Source organism: Moschus berezovskii, chromosome 6 (genome assembly GCF_049115385.1).
Source record: "Moschus berezovskii isolate FMDL1 chromosome 6, NW_MosBer_1.0, whole genome shotgun sequence".
Classification (NCBI taxonomy): Eukaryota; Metazoa; Chordata; class Mammalia; order Artiodactyla; family Moschidae; genus Moschus; species Moschus berezovskii.
This window is the reverse complement of record NC_142465.1, coordinates 89826961-89848953: the sequence shown is the minus strand read 5'-3', so window position 1 is coordinate 89848953 and position 21993 is coordinate 89826961. Positions and strand designations below refer to the sequence as shown.

At 39.2% G+C, this 21993-nt stretch overlaps 1 protein-coding gene across 6 annotated transcripts in view; it reads left to right on the top strand.

Moving 5' to 3' along the window:
* IRAG2 (inositol 1,4,5-triphosphate receptor associated 2) overlaps positions 1-21993 on the top strand; it is a 102169-nt gene that overhangs the window by 23122 nt on the left and 57054 nt on the right. For 3 of the 6 annotated variants that reach the window (XM_055396561.2, XM_088837268.1, XM_088837269.1), the window contains 9 exons: positions 411-467; positions 1890-1949; positions 2054-2118; positions 2920-3019; positions 5147-5281; positions 8463-8564; positions 9588-9751; positions 21228-21342; positions 21773-21935. In XM_055396561.2, coding sequence (XP_055252536.2) covers positions 411-467; positions 1890-1949; positions 2054-2118; positions 2920-3019; positions 5147-5281; positions 8463-8564; positions 9588-9751; positions 21228-21342; positions 21773-21935 — 961 coding nt within the window. Of the gene's footprint in view, positions 1-410; positions 468-1889; positions 1950-2053; positions 2119-2919; positions 3020-5146; positions 5282-8462; positions 8565-9587; positions 9752-21227; positions 21343-21513; positions 21936-21993 lie in introns of those variants that run through there. The other 3 variants (XM_088837272.1, XM_088837270.1, XM_088837271.1) reach the window with 2 other exon arrangements.

Sequence of the window (21993 nt, the reverse complement as noted above, 5' to 3'; positions counted from 1 at the left end):
GAGGAAGAGCCTTTCGCATGCTCATATGGAGTCTGCGTTCATGTCCTACCTAGATTTTTATTTTCACCAAAAAATGAACACACTCTATGTCCTTCTATTATGTGAAGTGTGAAACAGTGGGAAGAGCCCTTGGCTGAAGTAGGAGACTCAGATTCTAGGCTCTGTTCTGTCACTTACTAGGTGTGACATTGGGCAAGTCTCTGGATAGTGCTGAGCTTTGATTTCCTTCCTGGTAGAGAGAGGGCAATGACCTTGGCCTTGAGGGTTGTTGTGAGGCTAATGGGAATACTCTTAATAAAAATGCATGCATATAAAAAGTGCTTCAGAAACATGTCTCCTGATGATTTTGTGGCATTGTCCTTTACCAAAGCAATGTCCCAGTGGCCTTCCCTAAATGTGTTTCTTTTCAGATGCAGTTACACATGTATGAAAACAGTTTGCTTAAAATAGATGCAAGTTTACAGAAGGTTGGTACTGTCTCTGTCCGTGGAATCCTGGAGACTCCCTCCAAGTAATAGAGGAAGGCAATGACATTTGCATAACTTCACCCCTGTTAGAATATCTGATTCTAATATTCTGTCATAAGACATTTCTTTATTTGTGAGAATAAAAATTGTTCTTCTGAGTGAAGAATATTGACTTTTTCACTTGGGGTATTTTAACATATCCTCTGTAAATTCTGGTGATATTCATTCCTTTATTCAACAATATTAGTATGCCAATTTGCCAGTCACTGGCTAGATAGCGGTGATTCAGTGTTTTGTTTTGTTTGTCTCTTGTTTTTTAATTTTTGGCCACACCTCGGGGCACTCAGTATCTTGATTCCTTGATCAGGGATTGAACCCGTGCCCCTGCAGTGGAAGCATGGAGTCTTAACCATTGGACCAACCAGAAAATCCCTGTGATGATGAAGTTTTAATTCATAGCAACATTAATGAATGTGCAGTCATTCATTTCAGGAAAAAACAATATATCCCGAGTTATGTTCTACTTAGTTTGACTGATGAATTTGATAGATAAGTATTACCCTATTTATATTTGTCTCTCATGATCACAGCCTATTTGGGAACAAACTCTCCTGGCTACAGGGATGATGGTTTGGTGGCTTTAAGAGACACAGAAAGGACACAGCCTAAGTTAATAAGCGTCCACATTCAAAGACAGGAAGGGAAGGAGGAGCAGTATTTCACTTCCTTTCCCTGCAGTTTATGATGTTTCAAAGGCATCCTTCACAGCTTGTGGACACTGACCAGAATGCTGACTGTGGTACCAGCTGTGTCACCGCCTCATGGGCGTTCTCTCTCCCCGAGTAGTGTCCAGTCCCCCATTGTAGTAGTGACGGCTGCTCACTGCCTCCATAACTTTAGTCCTTCCATCACTCTGCACTCCCGCCCAGCACTCGAAAGATACTTCTCATGCCCCAGGGACCATTCATGGGACACAACTACAGCTCAGACACTGACTGTACCCTCTGGTCTTGGAGTACAAAACTATGATTTTTAAAAGTGAACTGGGTAAAATTGGATGCTTTCATAATTTATCAGTCATTTTGTGGTAAAGATGCCTTTATTTTTCTTAAATAGGCCATAGTAATAAAATTTTTACTTGGACTTAAAAATTGCCTTTCAGGGTGTGATTTCACTGGACCAGGCAGAGATAGAACATAGTAACAACAGTCAGATATAGATGCCTTGCTGTCTCTTATGTTTTTCTGTAGTTTTAATCACAAACCCAGACTAGCTGAATTTTCAAATCAAGAGATTCGTGGAAGGTCTCATCACATCATTAGGCATTTATAATTCTTCTTTGACTCAGATTGCTAGTCTAGTAAATATGATTTGGTAAACTCATACATTTATTTGCTATTAATTCTCTCTCCTACTTTTCAGAAGGATGTAAGTATAGAAGAGCTTAAGTCAACGATCATAGAATATGGAAGCATTATTGAGGTATACCATAATAATCTCACAACTTGCAAGGTGGGGATTTTAAATGGAAATGTGAATGTCCCAGTAGAGTAACATGGGCAGCCTAATGTTGTATGTGATTCCAGAACTTACGAGGGGAGAAACACAAGCTGGCTCAAGAGTTACAGCACTTACAACAGGAATTTATGGTGTAAGTACCGAGTAACCTCTCTCCGACTTTCTGTCATGTGTCCCCTGCTCTACATCATTCACCTACTGAGCTGTGGGCAGTTCTTTGAACATGCCACGTTCTTTCCTTCTGTAACTTTGTGGTGTTTTCTCAGCTTCTCTCCTAAGAGTACAAGTTCCTTCACAAGTTTTCCATCAACCTCCCTCACTCACCCTTACTTTCCTCATGCCTTGAGATTAAGTAATCTTTCTGAGTGCATGCATGGCATGTTGTTTTTACCTCTTTCCTGACACGCTCTACCTTGTCTTATTGTTTGTTTCTGATTTTGTATAACTTGCTAGTCCAGAATCCCATAAGCAGCAAAATGAGTAAAGTCCATGGGGTAAGTGCCCATACTTACATTAGGGGGTGAAAACGAGGAAAGCACATTATCCAGGTAAAGATGGGGTGTTACTCTGCTTAGCTCCAGATAGTTGTTACATCAAGAATATATGGAACCGTGTGACCACATATTCTGATTTTTTAAAGAAAAGCAAGACATCTATATTTTTAGTGAAAAATTTAAAAATTCAGCCATTAGCTCCAATTCTTAAAAAGAAAGTATGGCTTACCTGTTTGCAACCGCCTAGAATCACTAGTGTGTGCAGTGCCTGGAGGCAAAGACTACCTCTGTTCCTCTCTGTAGTCTTAAGTGCCTTATACAGTCTTTATACAGCACACATAGTGCTTACTGTTTGGTGATAAATAAATCTTACTCTTGTGACTTAAAACATAAAGCATACCTAACCAGACCAGACTAGTGTGTTTTTTTTTTTTTAAAAGAAATGGAATGCAGCTAAACATCAGTGAAGACCATAAGAGTGTTGACTCTGAAGGAGTAAAATCTCTACACTGTGAACTCATTCTTGCTCAGTCTGAAGAGGTAGGTAATTATCATGAAATGGAAACCTTTACAAAAATAATCAACATGTGCAATAGCTCGCTATTAAGTAAAGGTCTGTATCTTGCTGAAGATCAACCATGACATTTTGAGGGAATCCACTGATAGTTTATGGAACCTAAGTCTAAAGTTTCTTAGCCTGGAAGAATGAATCTTTATCAAGTTATGGCTGAAAACTATAGTGAGACTCCAGCATGGGGTGTGGAAATGTGTGTTCAGTGAATCTGGACTTTAAAAATCTTTATATATGTGTATACACACACACACCACACACACACAGACACACACACACATTTGTATTTGGCCACACAGCATGCGTGATCTTAGTTCCCCAAGCAGGGTTCAAACCCAAGTCCTTGGCAGTGAGAGGATGGCATCCTACCCACTGGTCTGCCAGGGAATTCTCAAGAAATCTTTACTATCTTGATGTTTTTCAGGACTACCAGCAGTGATCCCCAACCGGGGGTCTGAAAGACTGTGGTAGAGATCATGAACTATTTTTAGTATTTGTTCAAGTCCCAAAGTAAATGTATCTACCAAAAATTTACTTGTTTCATTTACATTGTTTCATGCAGAAACATGAAATTTCTTTGCTTAAGAATATAATTGTACCAACTCAAATTAATGACACTGATTATTATATTCTGAACATAAATTAGCAATTTTATATGTTTGGGGTTAATTTTAAAATAGAAAAATGAATTAGTGCCTTAAAACCTCCAGCCTGATGGTAGTTCTTTACAACAAGGGAGGAAACAAACACCTTGTGAATGAAATGTTGGTACCTGACTCCCTAATATATTTTCATTCCTTGGTACTTTCCAATTGTGTGCTTGGAATGCTAGGAAATGTTTTTTGGCAGGTTACTTTCTTTCGCTACTTTGATGGTCTTCCATGTTGGGTAGATGATAGATTGTCCAGAATGTCCTCCTGTTCACAGCTGTGCTATGACCTTGAAAGGAGAGACTGTCCTTGGGGCAAGTGCCATTTGAATTTCTCCTGCCAAGGATGCAGGGCGACATATGTTGCTTCACCTAAGGCATTCTCAGGAAGTCTTGAACATTCTGCTGAGGACTGTGCTTTCCTGACATTCTGTTGCAAAGACACATCATTTTTTTTAGTGTGCTTTTGAAACCAAGCCAAACTGCCAGACTGAATGACATGGTGGCTAATCTACCACAGCGATGTGTTTTTATCCCCTGTCCTCTGAGGTAATAACGATGCCAAGATGCCAGCCTGTAAAGTTTTATAATTCAGAACAGGGGTTAAACAGCTGGTAACATTCTGGTGCTGAAGTTTATCCCACTAATGGATTAGGAAGTCTTTGCCTTCTAATTGGAATCTGGAATAAGAGCCCAATCACTTTTCTCCAACTGACAGCAAGAAGGAAGTTAAATATGTTGTTGTCATATATCTAAAGTATGAGAGGACACAGAGACTTTGAGAGAAGTATGAGAAACTTGCTTTGTGAAACATCATCTGAGAGCATCTTCTATGTGTGGAAGAGAGACAAAGTTTGAAACCAGTCTGTTTTCAATGGGATTTGTTGGGTGTACCCTCTCTTGACCAACAGTTTTCTTTTTCTGAGAATTTCTTTCCTGTTCCTTCTTTTCATAAAATTAGAACCGTAGAAGTTTATATCATGCAAATGTTATCTATTAGATATGTGAGTGTCCCTTAAGAATTAGTTAATGTTAAGCTGAAGGCATCCAAGAGAGGAAATGAGCAGTTTGGGGGGGGAGGTGTATGAGTAGTTCCAGGTGGCACTATTGGTAAAGAACCCACCTGCCAATGAAAGTGATGTAAGAGATATGGTCTCAATCTCTGGGTCAGGAAGATCCCCTGGAGGAGGGATGGCAACCCACTCCTGTGTTCTTGTCTGGAGAATCCCATGGATAGTGGAGCCTGACTGGCTACAGTTCATGGGGCCATAAAGAGTCAGACATGACTGAGTGACTTAGCATGCACGCAGGAGGATTTCATAAGATAATTTAGAATGTTTGATGGGGATCATTACATTGACCCATGGGCATCATTTTCATAAAATAAAAATAATGAATATTCTTTATTAGGATGACAGGGTTGTGGCCATTTTGGTAATTGTTTCAGAACAATGAAACTGAGTGGCAATGCAATTTAATCAGCTTGTCATCTCTGGACATGATAATGGATGAAGAAATGCTGCTGTTACTGACAGAACTTGAACAAAAGGGAGTGGAGTTCACAGCTATGCTTCAGAATCTGGTATTGTATAACATCTGCATATCGTATGCTGTTTCACTGGCCAGGAGGATCTACTGATAACTGACCTACAGCCTGTTTGCTGAGCATGGGCGTATCTATGTGTTGAGAACAAAATATATCCTACTATGAAATGAAAAGATTTTTCTCAAATCTTCCTAATGTGCATCTTCTAATTCTGGGTCAATCAGGACTAACAAGCTGACCATTAGGTATAGATTGCTTGAGCTTATATTCCCTACAAGTTAATCTTTAGAATCAGAGGGCTGAAGACTATTGAACTCCTTCTAGTCAATGACTAGTACTTCTTTTTCCATTTTAATTTTTTAATGATTTTTAAAAATTTATTATTATTTTTTATTTTTTTATGGGAGACTAATTACTTTACAATATTATATTGGTTGGTTTTGCCATACCTTGACATGAATCTGCCCCAGGTGTACATGTGTTCCCCTTCTTGAACCCCCCTCCCACCTCCCTCCTCCCCATATCCTCCCTCTGGGTCATCCCCGTGCACCAGCCCCGAGCATCCTGTATCATGCATCGAACCTGGACTGGTGATTTGTTTCACATATGATAATATACATGTTTCAATGCCATTCTCCCAAATCATCCCACCCTCACCCTCTCCCACAGAGTCCCAAAGACTTCTATACACCTGTGTCTCTTTTGCTGTCTCATATACAGGGTTAAGGTTACCATCTTTCTAAATTTCATATATATGCGTTAGTATACTGTATTGGTGTTTTTCTTTCTGGCTTACTTCACTCTGTATAATAGGCTCCAGTTTCATCCACCTCATCAGAACTGATTCAAATGTATTCTATTTAATGACTGAATAATACTCCATTGTGTATATGTACCAAAGCTTTCTTATCCATTCGTCTGCAGATGGACATCTAGGTTGCTTCCATGTCCTGGTTATTATAAACAGTGCTGCAATGAACATTGGAGTACATGTGTTTCTTTCAATTCTGGTTTCCTCGGTATGTACGCCCAGGAGTGCGATTGCTGGATCATATGGCAGTTCTATTTCGTTTTTGAGGAATCTCCACACTGTTCTCCGTAGTGGCTGTACTAGTTTGCATTCCCACCAACAGTGTAAGAGGGTTCCCTTTTCTCCACATCCTCTCCAGCATTTATTGCATGTAGACTTTTGGATAGCAGCCATTCTGACTGGTGTGAAATGGTATCTCATTGTGGCTTTGATTTGCATTTCTCTGATTATGAGGGATGTTGAGCATTTTTTCATGTGTTTGTTAGCCATCTGTATGTCTTCTTTGGAGAAATGTCTGTTTAGTTCTTTGGCCCATTTTTTGATTGGGTCGTTTATTTTTCTGGAATTGAGCTGCAGGAGCTGCTTGTATATTTTGGAGATTAATTCTTTGTCAGTTGTTTCATTTGCTCTTATTTTCTCCCATTCTGAAGGCTGTCTTTTCACCTTGCTTATAGTTTCCTTTGCTGTGAAGAAGCTTTTAATTTTAATTAGGTTCCATTTGTTTATTTTTGCTTTTATTTCCAATATTCTGGGAGGTGGGTCATGGAGGATCCTGCTGTGATTTATGTCAGAGAGTGTTTTGCCTATGTTCTCCTCTAGGAGTTTTATAGTTTCTGGTCTTACATTTAGCTCTCTAATGCATTTTGAGTTTATTTTGGTGTATGGTGTTAGGAAGTGTTCTAGTTTCATTCTTTTACAATTGGCTGACCAGTTTTCCCAGCACCACTTGTTAAAGAAACTGTCTTTTCTCCATTTTATATCCTTGCCTCCTTTGTCAAAGATAAGGTGTCCATAGGTGTGTGGATTTATCTCAGGGCCTTCTATTTTGTTCCACTGATCTATATTTCTGTCTTTATGCCAGTACCATACTGTCTAGATGACTGTGGCTTTGTAGTAGAGCCTGAATCCATTTTAATTTTTAAAAAACTTTTCTTCATTTATTTTCTGGTGTTGGGTCTTAGCTGTGGCATGCTGGATCTTTCGTTGTGGCACACGGGTTACTCTCTAATTGTGGCACGTGGGTTCCAGAGCATGTGGGCCATGTAGTTGTGGCAAGAGGGCTCAAGCATTGTGGTGCACGTGCTTTGTTGCCTTGTAGCATGTGGAATCTTAGTTCCTTGACTAGGGATTGGACCCGTGTCACCTGCATTGGAAGAAGACTTCTTAACTACTGGATTACCGGGAAAGTCTCTGTCTTGATTTTTGACTGGAAATCCTAGATGAACAGAGAAAACTGAGAATAGCATTTTCATGTTGGTATTTCCAGTTCCTTTCACAGTGTCTAGCACACTGTTGTTGTTGTTTAGTCACTAAATTGTGTCTGACCCATGGACTGCAGCATGCCAGGCTTCCCGGTCCTTCACTGTTTCCCAGAGCTTGCTCAAACACATATCCATTAAGTCGGTGATGCCATCCAACCATCTCATCCTCTGTTGCTCCCTTCTCCTCCTGCCTTCAATCTTTCCCAGCATCAGAGTCTTTTCCAATGAGTTGACTTTCTGCAGGTGGCCAAAGTATTGGAGCTTCAGCATCAGTCCTTCCAATGAATATTCAGGTTTGATTTTCTTTGGGATTTACTAGTTTGATCTCCTTGCAGTCCAAGGGACTCTCAAGAGTCTTCTCCAGTACCACGTTTTCACATCAGTTCTTTGGTGTTCAGCCTTCTTTATGCTCGGTTCTCACATCTGTCCATGACTAGGAAAAACCATAGCTTTAGCTATATGGACCTTTGTCCACAAAGTGGTATCTCTGCTTTTTAATACGCTGTCTAGGTTTGTCGTAGCTTTTCTTCCAAGTAGCAAGCATCTTTTAATTTCATGGCTGCAGTCACTGTCTGTAGTGATTTTGGAGCCCAAGAAAATAAAATCTGTCACTGCCTAGTCTATAGTAGATAATATTTAGTTTAATGAATGAAAAAAATATCCATGGAAATGCTTGCTTCCTTCTATTTGAGGGGAATAAAATGGGTAGGTTTTGTTTTGGAAAATAGTTTTAACTGATTTATTCAGCATATGTAGAGTAGAGAGTTAGCATCTTGGGATAAAGGAAAGTCACTGGGTGGCATTAGATAACAAGGAATTCTCTCTGATGGCTTTCTAAATTACCTATATTAAACCTTATCTAAATTACTTCTTTTTATATGCCTTTCACTGAATTCCTATTTGAAGGTATGGAATTCTTTTTCAGCATGAAGATGTTTCTGAAGTTGAAACCCTAATTGATCATTTTCTACAGTGGGTAACTAATCCAGAGATTACTGTGAAAGAAAAGTGGGAGAACAAGCTTACTGTAAGTGTTCTGAATTTTGTGATTTTCCTGGTTTATCTTCTACATTCTAAACCCAGGTAGCACTTATTATACACAGTTTCATTTCTAAGATTTCGCTGCAGTGTTATGCCTTCTCATTCTGACAATATGTGTCGAGTTTGTGTCTGGGGATGTGCATGAGGTTGTGCATATGGGGGAGAGTAAGAGTGTGATATGAAAACTGTGAGTGAGTGTGAGGATATGGAATATGCATTGGAGACACAACGAGTAAATAAGATGTAAATTAATAATGTATTTTATTTGAATCCTTGTGAGAACTGGCTGGTCTAAGCTTGAATTTTTCCTTGGCTTTTCAAAATTCTCTCTGATAGAATGATTATTGTGCAAAAGAATCTTATTCCAGAGACTTTGACAGTTTTATTATACCAGAAGTTACCAGAATATCAGAAAGTGGAAACATTTTAGGTAGCTATTCCCAGTTTTGTTAGAGTGGAGCATATAAAAAGAAATCTCTTAAATCTATCCCTAACTTATTATCTGTACTTCTTGACTGTCGGACAACTTCCTAACATCTATTAGCCCCCTAAGTTAAGCTAAAGCAAGAAGTAAATGTTTCAAAGCTTTGGAGTGTTACTATCAGCCCTTTTGTCAAACTTACCTTTTTTTTAAAGGTTTTTAATATGGTTTTGAATATGGTAATCAACAAATACTGATTTTATTGCATTTCCTAGTCCCATTCTATTCTATTAATAAAGCTACTGTGATTATTGATGAAATGGCCACTTACCTTAAGAAAAAGGAAACAAAGCTCAATTTTAGGCACATTGTGTGTCCCCAATATGTACTTGTTAAATTGCAATCATCAGTCTACAGTATCATCCGTATTTCAGCAACTAAGAATTGACATCTGTTCAATTAGAATTTTAGAGTTCAATAACAGTGAATGCTGCTGATGTTAGAAAGTCCAGAGCATGTTCTATTGCCTGTTATTTCTTTATATTTAACATTGGAACAGTGGAACTTGTTTTGTGATTTTTCTTTTAGGAATTCAGGTATATCATGGAGGAGAAGCTAAATCTTTGCATCTCAATGCTGAACAACTTGAGAAAACATAAAGAATCCCTTGATAAAGAGTTTGCCAAATTGTTAGACATTTTGAAGAGATTCAGGCTGGAATATTTTTATTTCAGAAAAGAATTTCTTTCCAGGTGATGATCCCTTTTGTATAAGAGACCCCTGCTTTATATACATAACATGTTTATAATTTGCCATGGCATTCAGTTTACTTTTTTTCAAAGTTGTATACATTGATTTCAAGTGACAGTTTTTCAGGGGGACCATTTTGTTTGACAATTCTGAATTGTGATATAGCGTGAGATTGACCTATACATTCAAAATTGAAAGTAGTAAGCTTGAAATCTATGGAAACCCAAACAATGAGTTAATTTTCCTAGAGAAGGAGTTTGGAATCAGAATATAAAATTCTTTTAACCAGAAGGGGCATTAGAGATCATTCCACAAAGCTGCATAATTTTACAGAGGACTGAAGCAAAAGAATATAAAGTGAAATGATCAAGATTTGAGTTATTAATGGAAAACATATGGATAGCTCTGTAACATCAGATATGCAGACGACACCACCTTTATGGCAGAAAGTGAGGAGAAACTAAGGAGCCTCTTGATAAAGGTGAAAGAGGAAAGGGAAAAGATGGCTAAAACTCAGCATTCAAAAAACTAAGATCATGGCATCTAGTCCCATCACTTCGTGGAAAATAGATGGGGAAACAATGGAAAGAGTGACAGACTTTATTTTCTTGGGCTTGAAATCACTGCAGATGGTGACTGTAGCCTTAAAGTTAAAAGATACTTGCTCCTTGGAAGAAAAGCTATGACAAACCTAGACAGCATATTAAAAAGCAGGAGACATTACTTTGCCAACAAAGGTCCGTATAATCAAAGCTATGGTTTTTCCAGTAGTCATGTACAGATGTGAGAATTGGACCATAAAGAAGGCTGAAGAACTGATGCTTTTGAACTGTGGTGTTGGAGAAGACTCTTGAGAGTCCCTTGGACTGCAAGGAGAACAAACCAATCAGTCCTAAAGGAAACCAATCTGAATATTCATTGGAAGAACTGATGCTGAAGCTGAAGCTGCAATCTTTTGGCCACCTTTGGTGAAGAGCTGACTCATTAGAAAAGACCCTGATGCTGGGAAAGATAGAATGCAGGAGTAGAAGGGGACAGCAGAGGACGAGATGATTGAATGGCATCATCAACTCAATGGACGTGAGTTTGAGCAAGCTCCAGGAGATGGTGAAGGACAGGGAAGCCTGGCGTGCTGCAGTCCATGGGGTCACAAAGAGTTAGACACGACTGAGTGACTGAACAACAGCAACAACAAATGAATAGCTCTATTATTGGAAGGACTTGCTGCTGGATCTGTTGACTCCTATCCCACTGGGCTTTATGTTCCAACTCAGTGTACAATGCTTTGCATTGGGTCCTAGTCAATTAAATTTCAAATAAAAGAAGTCATAGGGAATAGAAGACTCTAAATATAAAATGACTTACAATCTTATCCTTCCTCTTACCTTAATTCTTATGCTTTTTGAGGAAAACGCTTGAAATTTGTGCACTTTGTAAACTAAGCATACTAAATACTAAACAAGGATAGGGGTTAAATCTTTTGTTAATCACTATTTATATAGCTGCTGATACTTTACTGAGCGTTCACTTAAGAATGCTTTTTGACTGAATGAATGAATAAATGTGGGAGTAGTTGAAATTAGAATAAATTAAAAGAAAAAATTCATCGAGTCACTGACTTGATGGACTTGAGTTTGAGCAAGCTCTGGGAGTCGGTGATGGAGAGGGAAGCCTGGCATGCTGTAGTCTATGGGATCGCAAAGGGTCAGACATGACAGCAACTGAACTGAAGTGAAAAGAAAAAAATGTACTGAGAGAGCATAGTTGCTTAAAGAGACTAGTAAGAAGAAACTCTTTTATTCCCTGAAAATAAGGAAACTAGATATGAGAGAGAGTTTAATACCAGGAGGAACTATCAAGAAGATGATCTTTTCGTTTCCCTAAGAAGCCAGAAGCCCAGACTTCCCCATAGTGGTAAAGGCATGGGTTGAGTAGATATGCAGTTTCCTTACACAGATACCATCTCCACAAAAGGGAGCATTGAAATTCTTCTGTGTAGCAACAAAGAACTATTTTGAGAGAGGCCTGAACTAGAGTCATCTTGGAGTAAGTGAATATTCTCTATTATCCTATTAGACACACAAAAGAGCCCAGTTAAATCATAGTAGGTGTGATTTGTCAAAAGCTCACTGTGTTCCATGTAGTGCTAAAAATTTGACATATGTTTATCTCCAGAGACATCATCCTGGTGGAGTTAAGTGATAGCTGGGATCAGACCTAGATATGGTCTACTTCAAAACCTATGTTCTTTCAACTATTAATCCCCCACCATCTAAGTGTTAAAAGTTTCTCAGGTGGCACTAGTGGTACAGAATCTGCCTGCCAGTGCAGGAGACTTAAGAGACACAGGTTTGATTCCTGGGTTGGGAAGACCCCCTGGAGTAGGAAGTGGTAACCCACTCCAGTGTTCTTGCCTGGGAAATCCCATGGACGGAGAAGCCTGGCAGGCTACAGTCTATGGGGTCACGAAGAGTCAGACATGACTGAGTGACTTCACTTTCATTTTTCACTTTCATGCACTTGAGAAGGAAATGGCAACCCACTCCGGTATTCTTGCCTGGGTAATCCCAGGGACGGGAGCCTGGTGGGCTGCCATCTATGGGGTCGCACAGAGTCAGACATGACTGTCGTGACTTAGCAGCAGCAGCAGCGCTGGGCAAAATAATACTCATCAATGCTAAGATGGCTTAGCTCCTGCTTTCTAAACATAATTTAAAAGACACAAAACCACAAAGAGGCTACACACAAAATGATTTGGCTATAGGTCTTAACTGTGAATAAGGACATGAGTGAAGTATTTTGTGGGAGTGAGAGATAATTCTATGTTTAGATGAAGTATGAAATATTTATTAAAAGCTAGCTTTCAGACATTAATTGGAAAGAGTTGAGTGAGGCAACAAGAAACAGTGGAAGAAAAAAAAAAAAGGCTTGGTGAGAAAAGCATGTGATCATTTGCAAATGCTTTTGTACATCCAAGTGCCACTTCTTTGCCACTTTTTCCCCCTCTAAATGCTAGGGAATTATAGAAAATAAGACGGAAATCTCTACCTCCATAAAACTAACATCTATTAAGGGACACAGATAAACAAACATGTAATTATATAGTACAATTCCAGGGAGTAGTAGGTGATATGAAGAGAATTAAAGCAGGATAAGAAGGCCAAGCGGAGAAGGCAATGGCAAGCCACTCCAGTACTACTGCCTAGAAAATCCCATGGATGGAGGAGCCTGGTAGGCTGCAGTCCGTGGGGTCGCTAAGGGTCGGACACGACTGAGCAACTTCACTTTCACTTTTCACTTTCACACATTGGAGAAGGAAATGGCAACCCACTCCAGTGTTCTTGCCTGGAGAATCCCAGGGACAGGGGAGCCTGGTGGGCTTCCGTCTATGGGGTCACAGAGAGTCGGACACGACTGAAGTGACTTAGCAGCAGCAGCAGCAGCAGCAGCAGCAGCAAGAAGGCCAAGACTGACCAGGGGCATAAGGACCTCATGTTAGAAAGAATGGTCAGGAAAGGTCTGTCTGAGGAATAGTAAGTTAGGTAGATAAATGAAGTGAGAAAGTGAGATATGTGATGATTTGGGGAGTATTCTAGGCAGAGGAAATAGTCAGTGGAAAGGACCTGGGGTTGCAAGAGCTTGGTATGTTTGAATAGCAGCAAGGGGTCAGCATGGCAGGGGTGGGGTGAGTGCTGGGGAGTGGTAGGTAATGAGGTAGGAAAAATAAGCAGAGGTCAGGTCCTCAGCCTTGCAGATCACATTTAGGAATGGGGTTTTATTTTGAGTAGATGGGAAACCATTGGAAGATTATAAGCAGAGAAATAATATGACTTGTGTTTTGGAAATTCATTCTGGCTGCCAGGTAGAGAATCGTCTATAGAGGGCAAAAGTGAAAACAGACAAGTGAGAAGAGCTTTTTCAATAACAGATCACCAATTAGGTATCTTGAAATCAATTTACTGTATTATGACCCTTTAAAGAAATAAACACAAAACACCAGAATACTTTGCATACAGTAAGAGTAAGTACTATTTCATAAAATTTTTGTTTCAGTCAGGTGCATGTGTGTGTGCTTGAGTGAAATATAAAACATTTACTGTTTCATGGTCAAAAAAGCTATTGTGTTAGGTGCCATTGTAATAGTCCAGGCAAGGGGTATAATGTGAGCCAGGATGACAGTTGTGAAGGTGATAAGAAATGGTTGGATTCAAACTGTGTTCTAAGGATAGATCAGATCTGACATACTAGTAAATTAGATGTGGGAATGCAAGAAAGAGTCATCCTTGACTTAAGTGTTTTTGGTCTGAAAACTTTGTAAATGGGGCACTAGATGGTAAGATATGGGGGAGACTCAGATTTGGTTAGAGTGAAAAATCAAGATTTAGCATTCAGTTCAGTTCAGTTCAGTTGCTCAGTCATGTCCGACTCTTTGCAACCCCATGAATCACAGCACGCCAGGCCTCCCTGTCCATCACCAACTCTCGGAGTTCACTCAAACTCATGTCCATCGATTAGGTAATGCCATCCAGCCATCTCATTCTCTGTTGTCCCCTTCTCCTCCCGCCCCCAATCCCTCCCAGCATCAGAGTCTTTTCCAGTGAGTCAGTTCTTCACATGAGGTGGCCAAAGTATTGGAGTTTCAGCTTTAGCATCAGTCCTTCCAATGAACACCCAGGATTGATCTCCTTTAGAATGGGACATGATAACAAGGAGAGTTGTTGAATTTAAATATACACACATCCAATCTCTTAACATGATAATGAAAATCTCTATAGAAGAAAAATCTTCAAAGTTCTGTTGAATACTTTTAATTGATATTCATCTGGTAAATGATACTATCTAACTTGTTAAAGCTATTTCTAAGGCTGCTGTGCTTCATATTTATAACATCAAAGTAAATGTTATTGTAAATAAGATTTATAGGTGTAAGTACACAGAAGTCATGAAAAACTTTAGTATTAAGTGTGGATTTCTGTTGGTCTTCACATTCTTTTTACTTTCCCTGGAAAGACAATGGATACTCTTGAGAGCTTAGACTATTCCTGGAAAAAGATAAAAATAGATAAAATTGATGTCTTAAAAAGCAGAGGAGGTGATACCAGCAAGAAGGTGGAGTAGAAAGTAATGGACCCTCCTTCTTCCAATAGATACACTGACTCAACAGTAACACATGAACAAATTCATTTTGTGAGAAGTCCAGCAACTACTTAAGAGGTTCTTGCACCCTGGGTAACCATGAAACGAACCATATCAATGCTAGTAGGAAAATTCTAAATACCCTTTTGCCATAATTCCTGCTCCTGGCATAGTGTCATATGATCAGAGGGAGCCCTCCAGCTCTGAATTTCTTTCTAGATAGGGAAAGAGTTGGACTGTTGTGCCCAACATTCCAACTTTGCTGAAGACTGCCCAGAATACTAGCTTCTGTTTCATCTGTGTCAGAATGCACACACAACTGGGTATACTCTAGACACCTGCGGGACACTGAAAACAAAGCAAGTGGTTTGTTTTAGCACATAATCGTTCATCATAGTCCCTACCCCTGGCCAGCATAGAATAAGCAGATGAAAAATTCCTGATCACAACTTCTCCCTAGGGAAGGAAAGGGTTGGATCGTACATACAACATTGCAGGTTTTCTGGGGGTTGCCTAAGAGATTGGCTTCTATCATGCCTGTATCAGCAGTGATGGAAATCTCATACCCTAGATACTTAGGTTCCACTGGAACAAAAACGGTGGGTTGAGCTAACATAAAGATTTTGAGGGATTCCTAGAATCTCTGCTCAAAGTGACTGTAAGGAATTTTTCCTGTAAAAGGCCAGTCTGTGGATACTGGGAGAGGTGGTTCTTTTTTCTAAAGTGAAGATACCAACACAAAGAGTCAAGAAAAGTTAAGACATAGGAAAATATGTCTCAAATACAAGATCTAAATAAATTTCCCAAAACTGCACCTAATGAAACAGAGATAAAACATTTACCTCACAGAGAATTCAAAATAACTGTCATAAAGATATTCAATGAGGATGGGAGAGCAACGCATGAACAAAGTGAGACTATTAACACAAAGACAAAAGAAATAAAGCAGTGACAAACAGAAATACTGCAGGAGAAGAATACTGAAAATTTTATCAGAGGAGTTCAATAGCAGACTAGATCAAGTGGAATAAAAGATCGGTGAACTTGAAGAGAGGTCATTGGAAATTTAGTCAGAGGAGTAAAAAAAATAAGAGTGAAAAAACTTAATGTACATCATCAAGTAGACCAACGTATGTATTATGGAGTCTCAGAAGGAGAAGAGAGAAGAAAAGGGATAGAAAGGTTATTCAAGGAAATAATGGTTAAAAACTTCCAAAATCTGGGGAAGGACCCAGGAGGCTTAAAGGATTTCAAGTAAGATGAACCCAAAGAAATCCACACTGAGACACACTATAAACAAATTGTTAAAAGTCAAAGAGAGAATTTTGAAAGCAGCAAGAGGAAGGTTTTGACAGATAAAAGGGAGCACTCATAACTCTATCAATGGTTTTCTCAGCAGAAATCTTGAAGGTCAGAAAGGAGCCGGATGATATATTTGAAGTATTGAAAGTAAAGAACTACCAAACAAGGGCACTATACTCAGCAAAACTATCCCTCAAAAATGGTGATATATTTTCCCACACAAACAAAAACCAAGGGAGTTCATTACCACTAGGTTTGCATTATAAGAAATGCTAAAGGGAGTTATTGAAGTTGAAATGGACTGTAGCCCATAAGGTTCCTTTTTCCTTGGAATTTTCTAGGCAGGAATAATGGAGTGGGTTGCCATTTCCTTCATCAGGGGATCTTCCCAACCCAGGGATCAAACTCACGTCTCCTGCACTGTAGGCAGATTCTTTACCATTGTGCCACCTTGGAAGCCCTTAAACAGAAATTAAAAGTACACTAAAGTATAAAATTCACTAGTAACAGTAGATATATAGATACAGTCCTAGCCTGAGCAATTAGGCAAGGAAAAGAAATAAAAGGCCTTAGCACTGGAAAGAAAGAAGTAAATCATTTCTGCAGATGACATGATCTATATATAGAAAACCCTAAAGACTCCACAAAAAGCAGTTAGAGCTAATAAACAAAAAATATGCAACATACAAAATCAACATACATAAGTCAGTTGCATTACTATACATAATAATAATAATATCTGAAAAGGGAACTGAGGAAACAATCCTGTTTAAAGTAGTATCAAAAGAATAAGATAAGAATAAACTTTAAGAAGATACACTAAAACTATGAGGCATTGCTGAAATAAACAAGATGTGAATTAATAGAAAGACATCTTGTGTTTATGAATTGGAAGACAATATTGTGAAGATGTTCATACTACCCAAAGCAATCTACAGATTCAGTGCAATCTAGGTCAAAATTCAAACGGCATTTTTTTATAGTAATTTGTTTTTATTCAGTCACTAAGTTGTGCCTGACTCTTTGTGACTCCATGGACTACAGAATGCCAGACTTCCCTGTCCTTCACTATCTCCTGGAGTTTGCTCAAACTCATGTCAGTTCAATCAATGATGGTATCTAACTCAGTCATCCTCTACTGCCCCCTTCTTTTGCCTTTAATCCTTCCTTTACTAGTTAGTCGGCTCTTCACATCAGGTGGTCAAAGTATGGGAGCTTCAGCCTCAGCATCAGTCCTTCCAGTGAATACTCAGAGTTGATTTTCTTTAGGATTGACTGGTTTGATCTTGAAGTTCAAGGGACTCTCAAGAATCTCCTTCAGCACCACAATTCTAAAACATCTGTTCTTTGGCACTCAGCCTTCTTTATGGTCCAACTCTCACATTTGTACATGACTAAGATTGGGGGCAGAAGGAGAAGGGGACGACAGAGAATGAGATGGCTGGATGGCATCTCCGACTCTATGGACATGAAATTGAGTGAACTCCGGGAGTTGATGATGGACAGGGAGGCCTGGCATGCTGTGCTTCATGGGGTCGCAAAGAGTCAGACACAACTGAGCGACTGAACTGAACTGAACTGAAGGGAAAAACCATAGCTTTGGCTAGATGTACCCTTGTTGGCAAAGTGATGTTTCTGCTTTTTAATATGGTATCTATTTGTCATAGCTTTTCTTCCAAGGAGCAAGTGTTTTAATTTCATGACTGTAGTCACTGTCCGCAGTGACTCTGGAACCCAAGGAAGTAAAATCTGTCACTGTTTCCACTTTTCCCCCTTCTATTTTCCATGAAGTGATGGGGCTGGATGCCATGGTCTTAGTTTTTTGAAAGTTGAGTTTTAAGCCAGGATTTTCACTCTTCTCTATCACCCTCATCAAAGAAAATTCCTAATATTCATATGGAACTACAAAAGACCAAAACAGTCTTGAAAAAGAACAAAGCTGTAGGTATCACACATGATGATTTCAAAGCTACAGACCAGTGAAATACAGTAGATTGTCTAGAAATAAACCCTCACATATATGATCAACTAATCTTCAAGTAGGGTGCCAAGAATACACAATGGGGAATGGATAGTCAACAAATGAAACTGGATATCCACATGTAAAAGAATAAAGATGAACCTTATCACACACCATATAGAAAAATCAACTCAAGTTAAACATAAGCTTAAAACTATAAAACTCCTAGAAGAAAACCTGGGGGAAACCTTCATGACATTGGTCTTGGCAATACTTTCTTGGATATGAAACGAAAGGCATAAGCAACAAAAGAAGAAATATGCAAGTGAGTATACATCAGACTAAAATGTTTCCACACTCCTGAGGATATAACAGAGTGAAAAGGTAACCTACTGAATGAGATAAAGTATTTACAGAGCATGTATTTGAAAAGGGGTCCATATTCAAAATATGGAAGGAACTTCTCCAACTCAGTTATAAGAAAAACCCAGTTTAAAAATGGGCAAAAGAAGTGAATAGATCTTTTTACAAAAAAAGATATAAAACTGACCAACAAGTACATGAAAAGATGTTCAACATCATTAGTCATCAGGGAAATGCAAATAAAAACCACAATGAGTCATTCACAATGATGAATGAATCACACCTGTTAGGAGGGCTATTATATTAAAAAAAAATCCCCAAAGATACCAAGATATTGTAAGTGTATAGAGAAATTGAAACCCTGCATACTGTTGGTAGGTATTTAAAATGGTGCAACTGCTATGGAAAATAGTTTGGAGGTTCTCAGAAAACTTAAAAATAGAATTACCATATGATCTAGCAGTCCCACTTCTGGGTATATATCCAAAAGGATTCAAATCCAAAATCTTGAAAAGATACTTGCACACTCATAATCGTTGCAGCATTAGTCATAATAGCCACAATGTGGAAGCAATCTAAATGTTCATCTAGGATGAATAAATAAAGAAAATATGATATATACATACAATGAAATATTATTTGCCTTTTTAAAAAAAAGTTTTTGAAAGCTTTTGGAGAAAAGAAGGAAATTTGCCACAAATCTTAAAGATATTATGATAAGTGAAATAAACCAGTTACAGAAGGACAAATACTACATGATTCCATTTACATGAAGTGTATAAAATAGACCTGTAGAAGCAGAGTAGAACAGTGGTTTCTAGGGGCTTGGGAAGGGGAAATGGGTTGGTGTAATTCAATAGATATAGTGTCAATTGTGTAAGATGAATAAGTTCCAGAGATCTTTTGTACATCATTATGCCTACAGTTTACAACACTGTATTGTACACTTTAAGGTATATAGGGTAGATCTCAGTTTAAATGTTCTTAACACAATTTTTAAAAAAAAAAAAACTGCATGCTATTGAACAATGCTCAATAGAATGTGTGTTTTGGTAGTTTTTATTTTTGGTTAGGGTTTTGTTTGCTGGCTTACCACAGTGGTGAAGCATTCTCTGAGACCATTTTCGTCTCTCATATGGTCCTTCTTATAATCAAGGCTGGATTTATGCCAATGCACAAAGGGATTCTGAATATGTATGAACATTTGAGAGGCACGCAAAAGCCTAAACCTGACCATGTCTTCCTCACTGTTTTGAAACTCCTGAAGGATATCATTCCGTTGAGCTAAGGTCCTTATTTAGGTCAAGTTGTTTCCAGAGAGTCATTGATGTATTAGTATATCAGTTCAGTTCAGTTCAGTTCAGTTCAGTCGCTCAGTCGTGTCCGACTCTCCACGACCCCATGAATCACAGCACGCCAGGCCTCCCTGTCCATCACCAACTCCCGGAGTACACTCAAACTCATGTCCACAGAGTCAGTGACGCATTCCAGCCATCTCATTCTCCGTCGTCCCCTTCTCCTCCCGCCCCCAACCTTTCCCAGCATCAGAGTCTTTTCCAGTGAGTCAACTCGTCGCATGAGGTGGCCAAAGTATTACAGTTTCAGCTTTAGCATCAGTCCCTCCAATGAACATCCAGGATTGATCTCCCTTAGGATGGACTGGTTGGATCTCCTTGCAGTATAAGGGACTCTCAAGAGTCTTCTCCAACACCACAGTTCAAAAGCATCGATTCTTCGGCGATCAGCTTTCTTCACAGTCCAACTCTCACATCCATACATGACCACGGGAAAAACCATTGCCTTGACTAGACGGACCTTGGTTGGCAAAGTAATGTCTCTGCTTTTTAATACTATCAAGGTTGGTCATAACTTTCCTTCCAAGGAGCAAGCGTCTTTTAATTTCATGGCTGCAATCAGCATCTGCAGTGATTTTGGAGCCCAAAAAAATAAAGTCTGACACTGTTTCCACTGTTTTTCCATCTATTTCCCATGAAGTGATGGGACCAGATGCCATGTATTAGTACATAGCATGGTTTAAATAATCTCATTAGCTAACAGATACATTTGTATATATTTTGAGGTTTAGGACTGGATCCAAAAGAGAAGTAACATTACAACACTAAGAGATTTGGGGTGAGGAAGAAAAAGGAGGGAAAGACTTTAGAAAAGAGGAGACTGCAGTGGAAAGACTAACTGCTTACTTTAATCTATTCTTGGGAACAGCCCTTCCTGTGTTCGTGTCATGTATTTATACCATGATTGATAATTCTTAAGGAGAAAGGCTGATGTCATAAAGCAAAATGCTTATTCCTTTTGTTTCCTCTTTTTTCTTTTCCCTTCTTCCTTTTTCCTTTCTTTTTTTTTGAAAAAGCTAAATGTAATATGTAAATATTGCACCTGTCACAGTGACCTCATTGTGGTGCCAATGTAGCTAAGAGCTATGAATGTAGCTTGTGGGGAACCGAATATTCCAATGTAGAATAGGAAACTGTTTTTTATCTGTGAAGTGAGGTTATTAGACTAAGTGAGCAATATAATTGCTTTAATTAAATTTCTATATTTGTGAAGCATTTATCTGTATGTGAATACTTTCACTTTTCCCTCTCATCTCTGAAGAACTGTATTAAGTTTGAACTTGTCATAGCTTCCGAGGGTTAACTCTTGGTTGAAATGTCACTGACAGCCTGTGGTTGGGACTTTTTTTTTTTAAACTCCAGGCAGAAACAACTAGAAACCATCACACAACTTCAAGAGGTTGCTGTCAAGCAGGAAGCCATCTTCAGGAAGCAGGTCCAAGAAGCCAGCGAGTGGTTGGAGGAGGCAGAGAAGCAGGTAGGGTGGCCTTTGACTGGCTACATTACAGGCACAGGAAGTCTCCTCAGATGTCCTTAAAACCCTGAAGTAAAAATGGAGGAGGAAGCAAAAAAACAAAGAGGAACTGCGAAGTTCAGTCCCTGTCGACTAGCAGTGAGAGGAGGAAGTAAAGGGGGAGTTGTAAGAGGCGGTGTCAACAGCCTGCTGATGAAAGAGGCAACTTTGCAAAAAGAGGCAACTTGACATATCAAGACTTTTGCCACCATAGAAATAGCTCAGGCACACGAAGCCCATGCAAACACAGAATTGCAGAAGTTCAGAGGAGGCTTATCGCTTCCCTGAGAAGAAAAGCACATTTTCAGTTTCGTGTGCATAATCAGAGTGAGCATTCAGTTGCTTTCTTTCCCGGCCACCCTGCTAAAATCCAGCGTTCACTGTCGGTATCCAGGTGGAGGATGGAGATGGGGCAGCCCACACTGCCAGGGAAGAAGCGAAGCCTTCACTGCATAAATTAGAGGAAGCAATTTCAGATCAACGAAATCTCCAGACTATAAATACCGAGTTAGTGAACACTTGCCAGACACTTGGGCAGAAGACAAGAAAACCGAAAAGTGAGTAGCCAATATTTGTTCTGTTTGAATTTAGTCCACTCTGAGGTGAGGGGCAAAA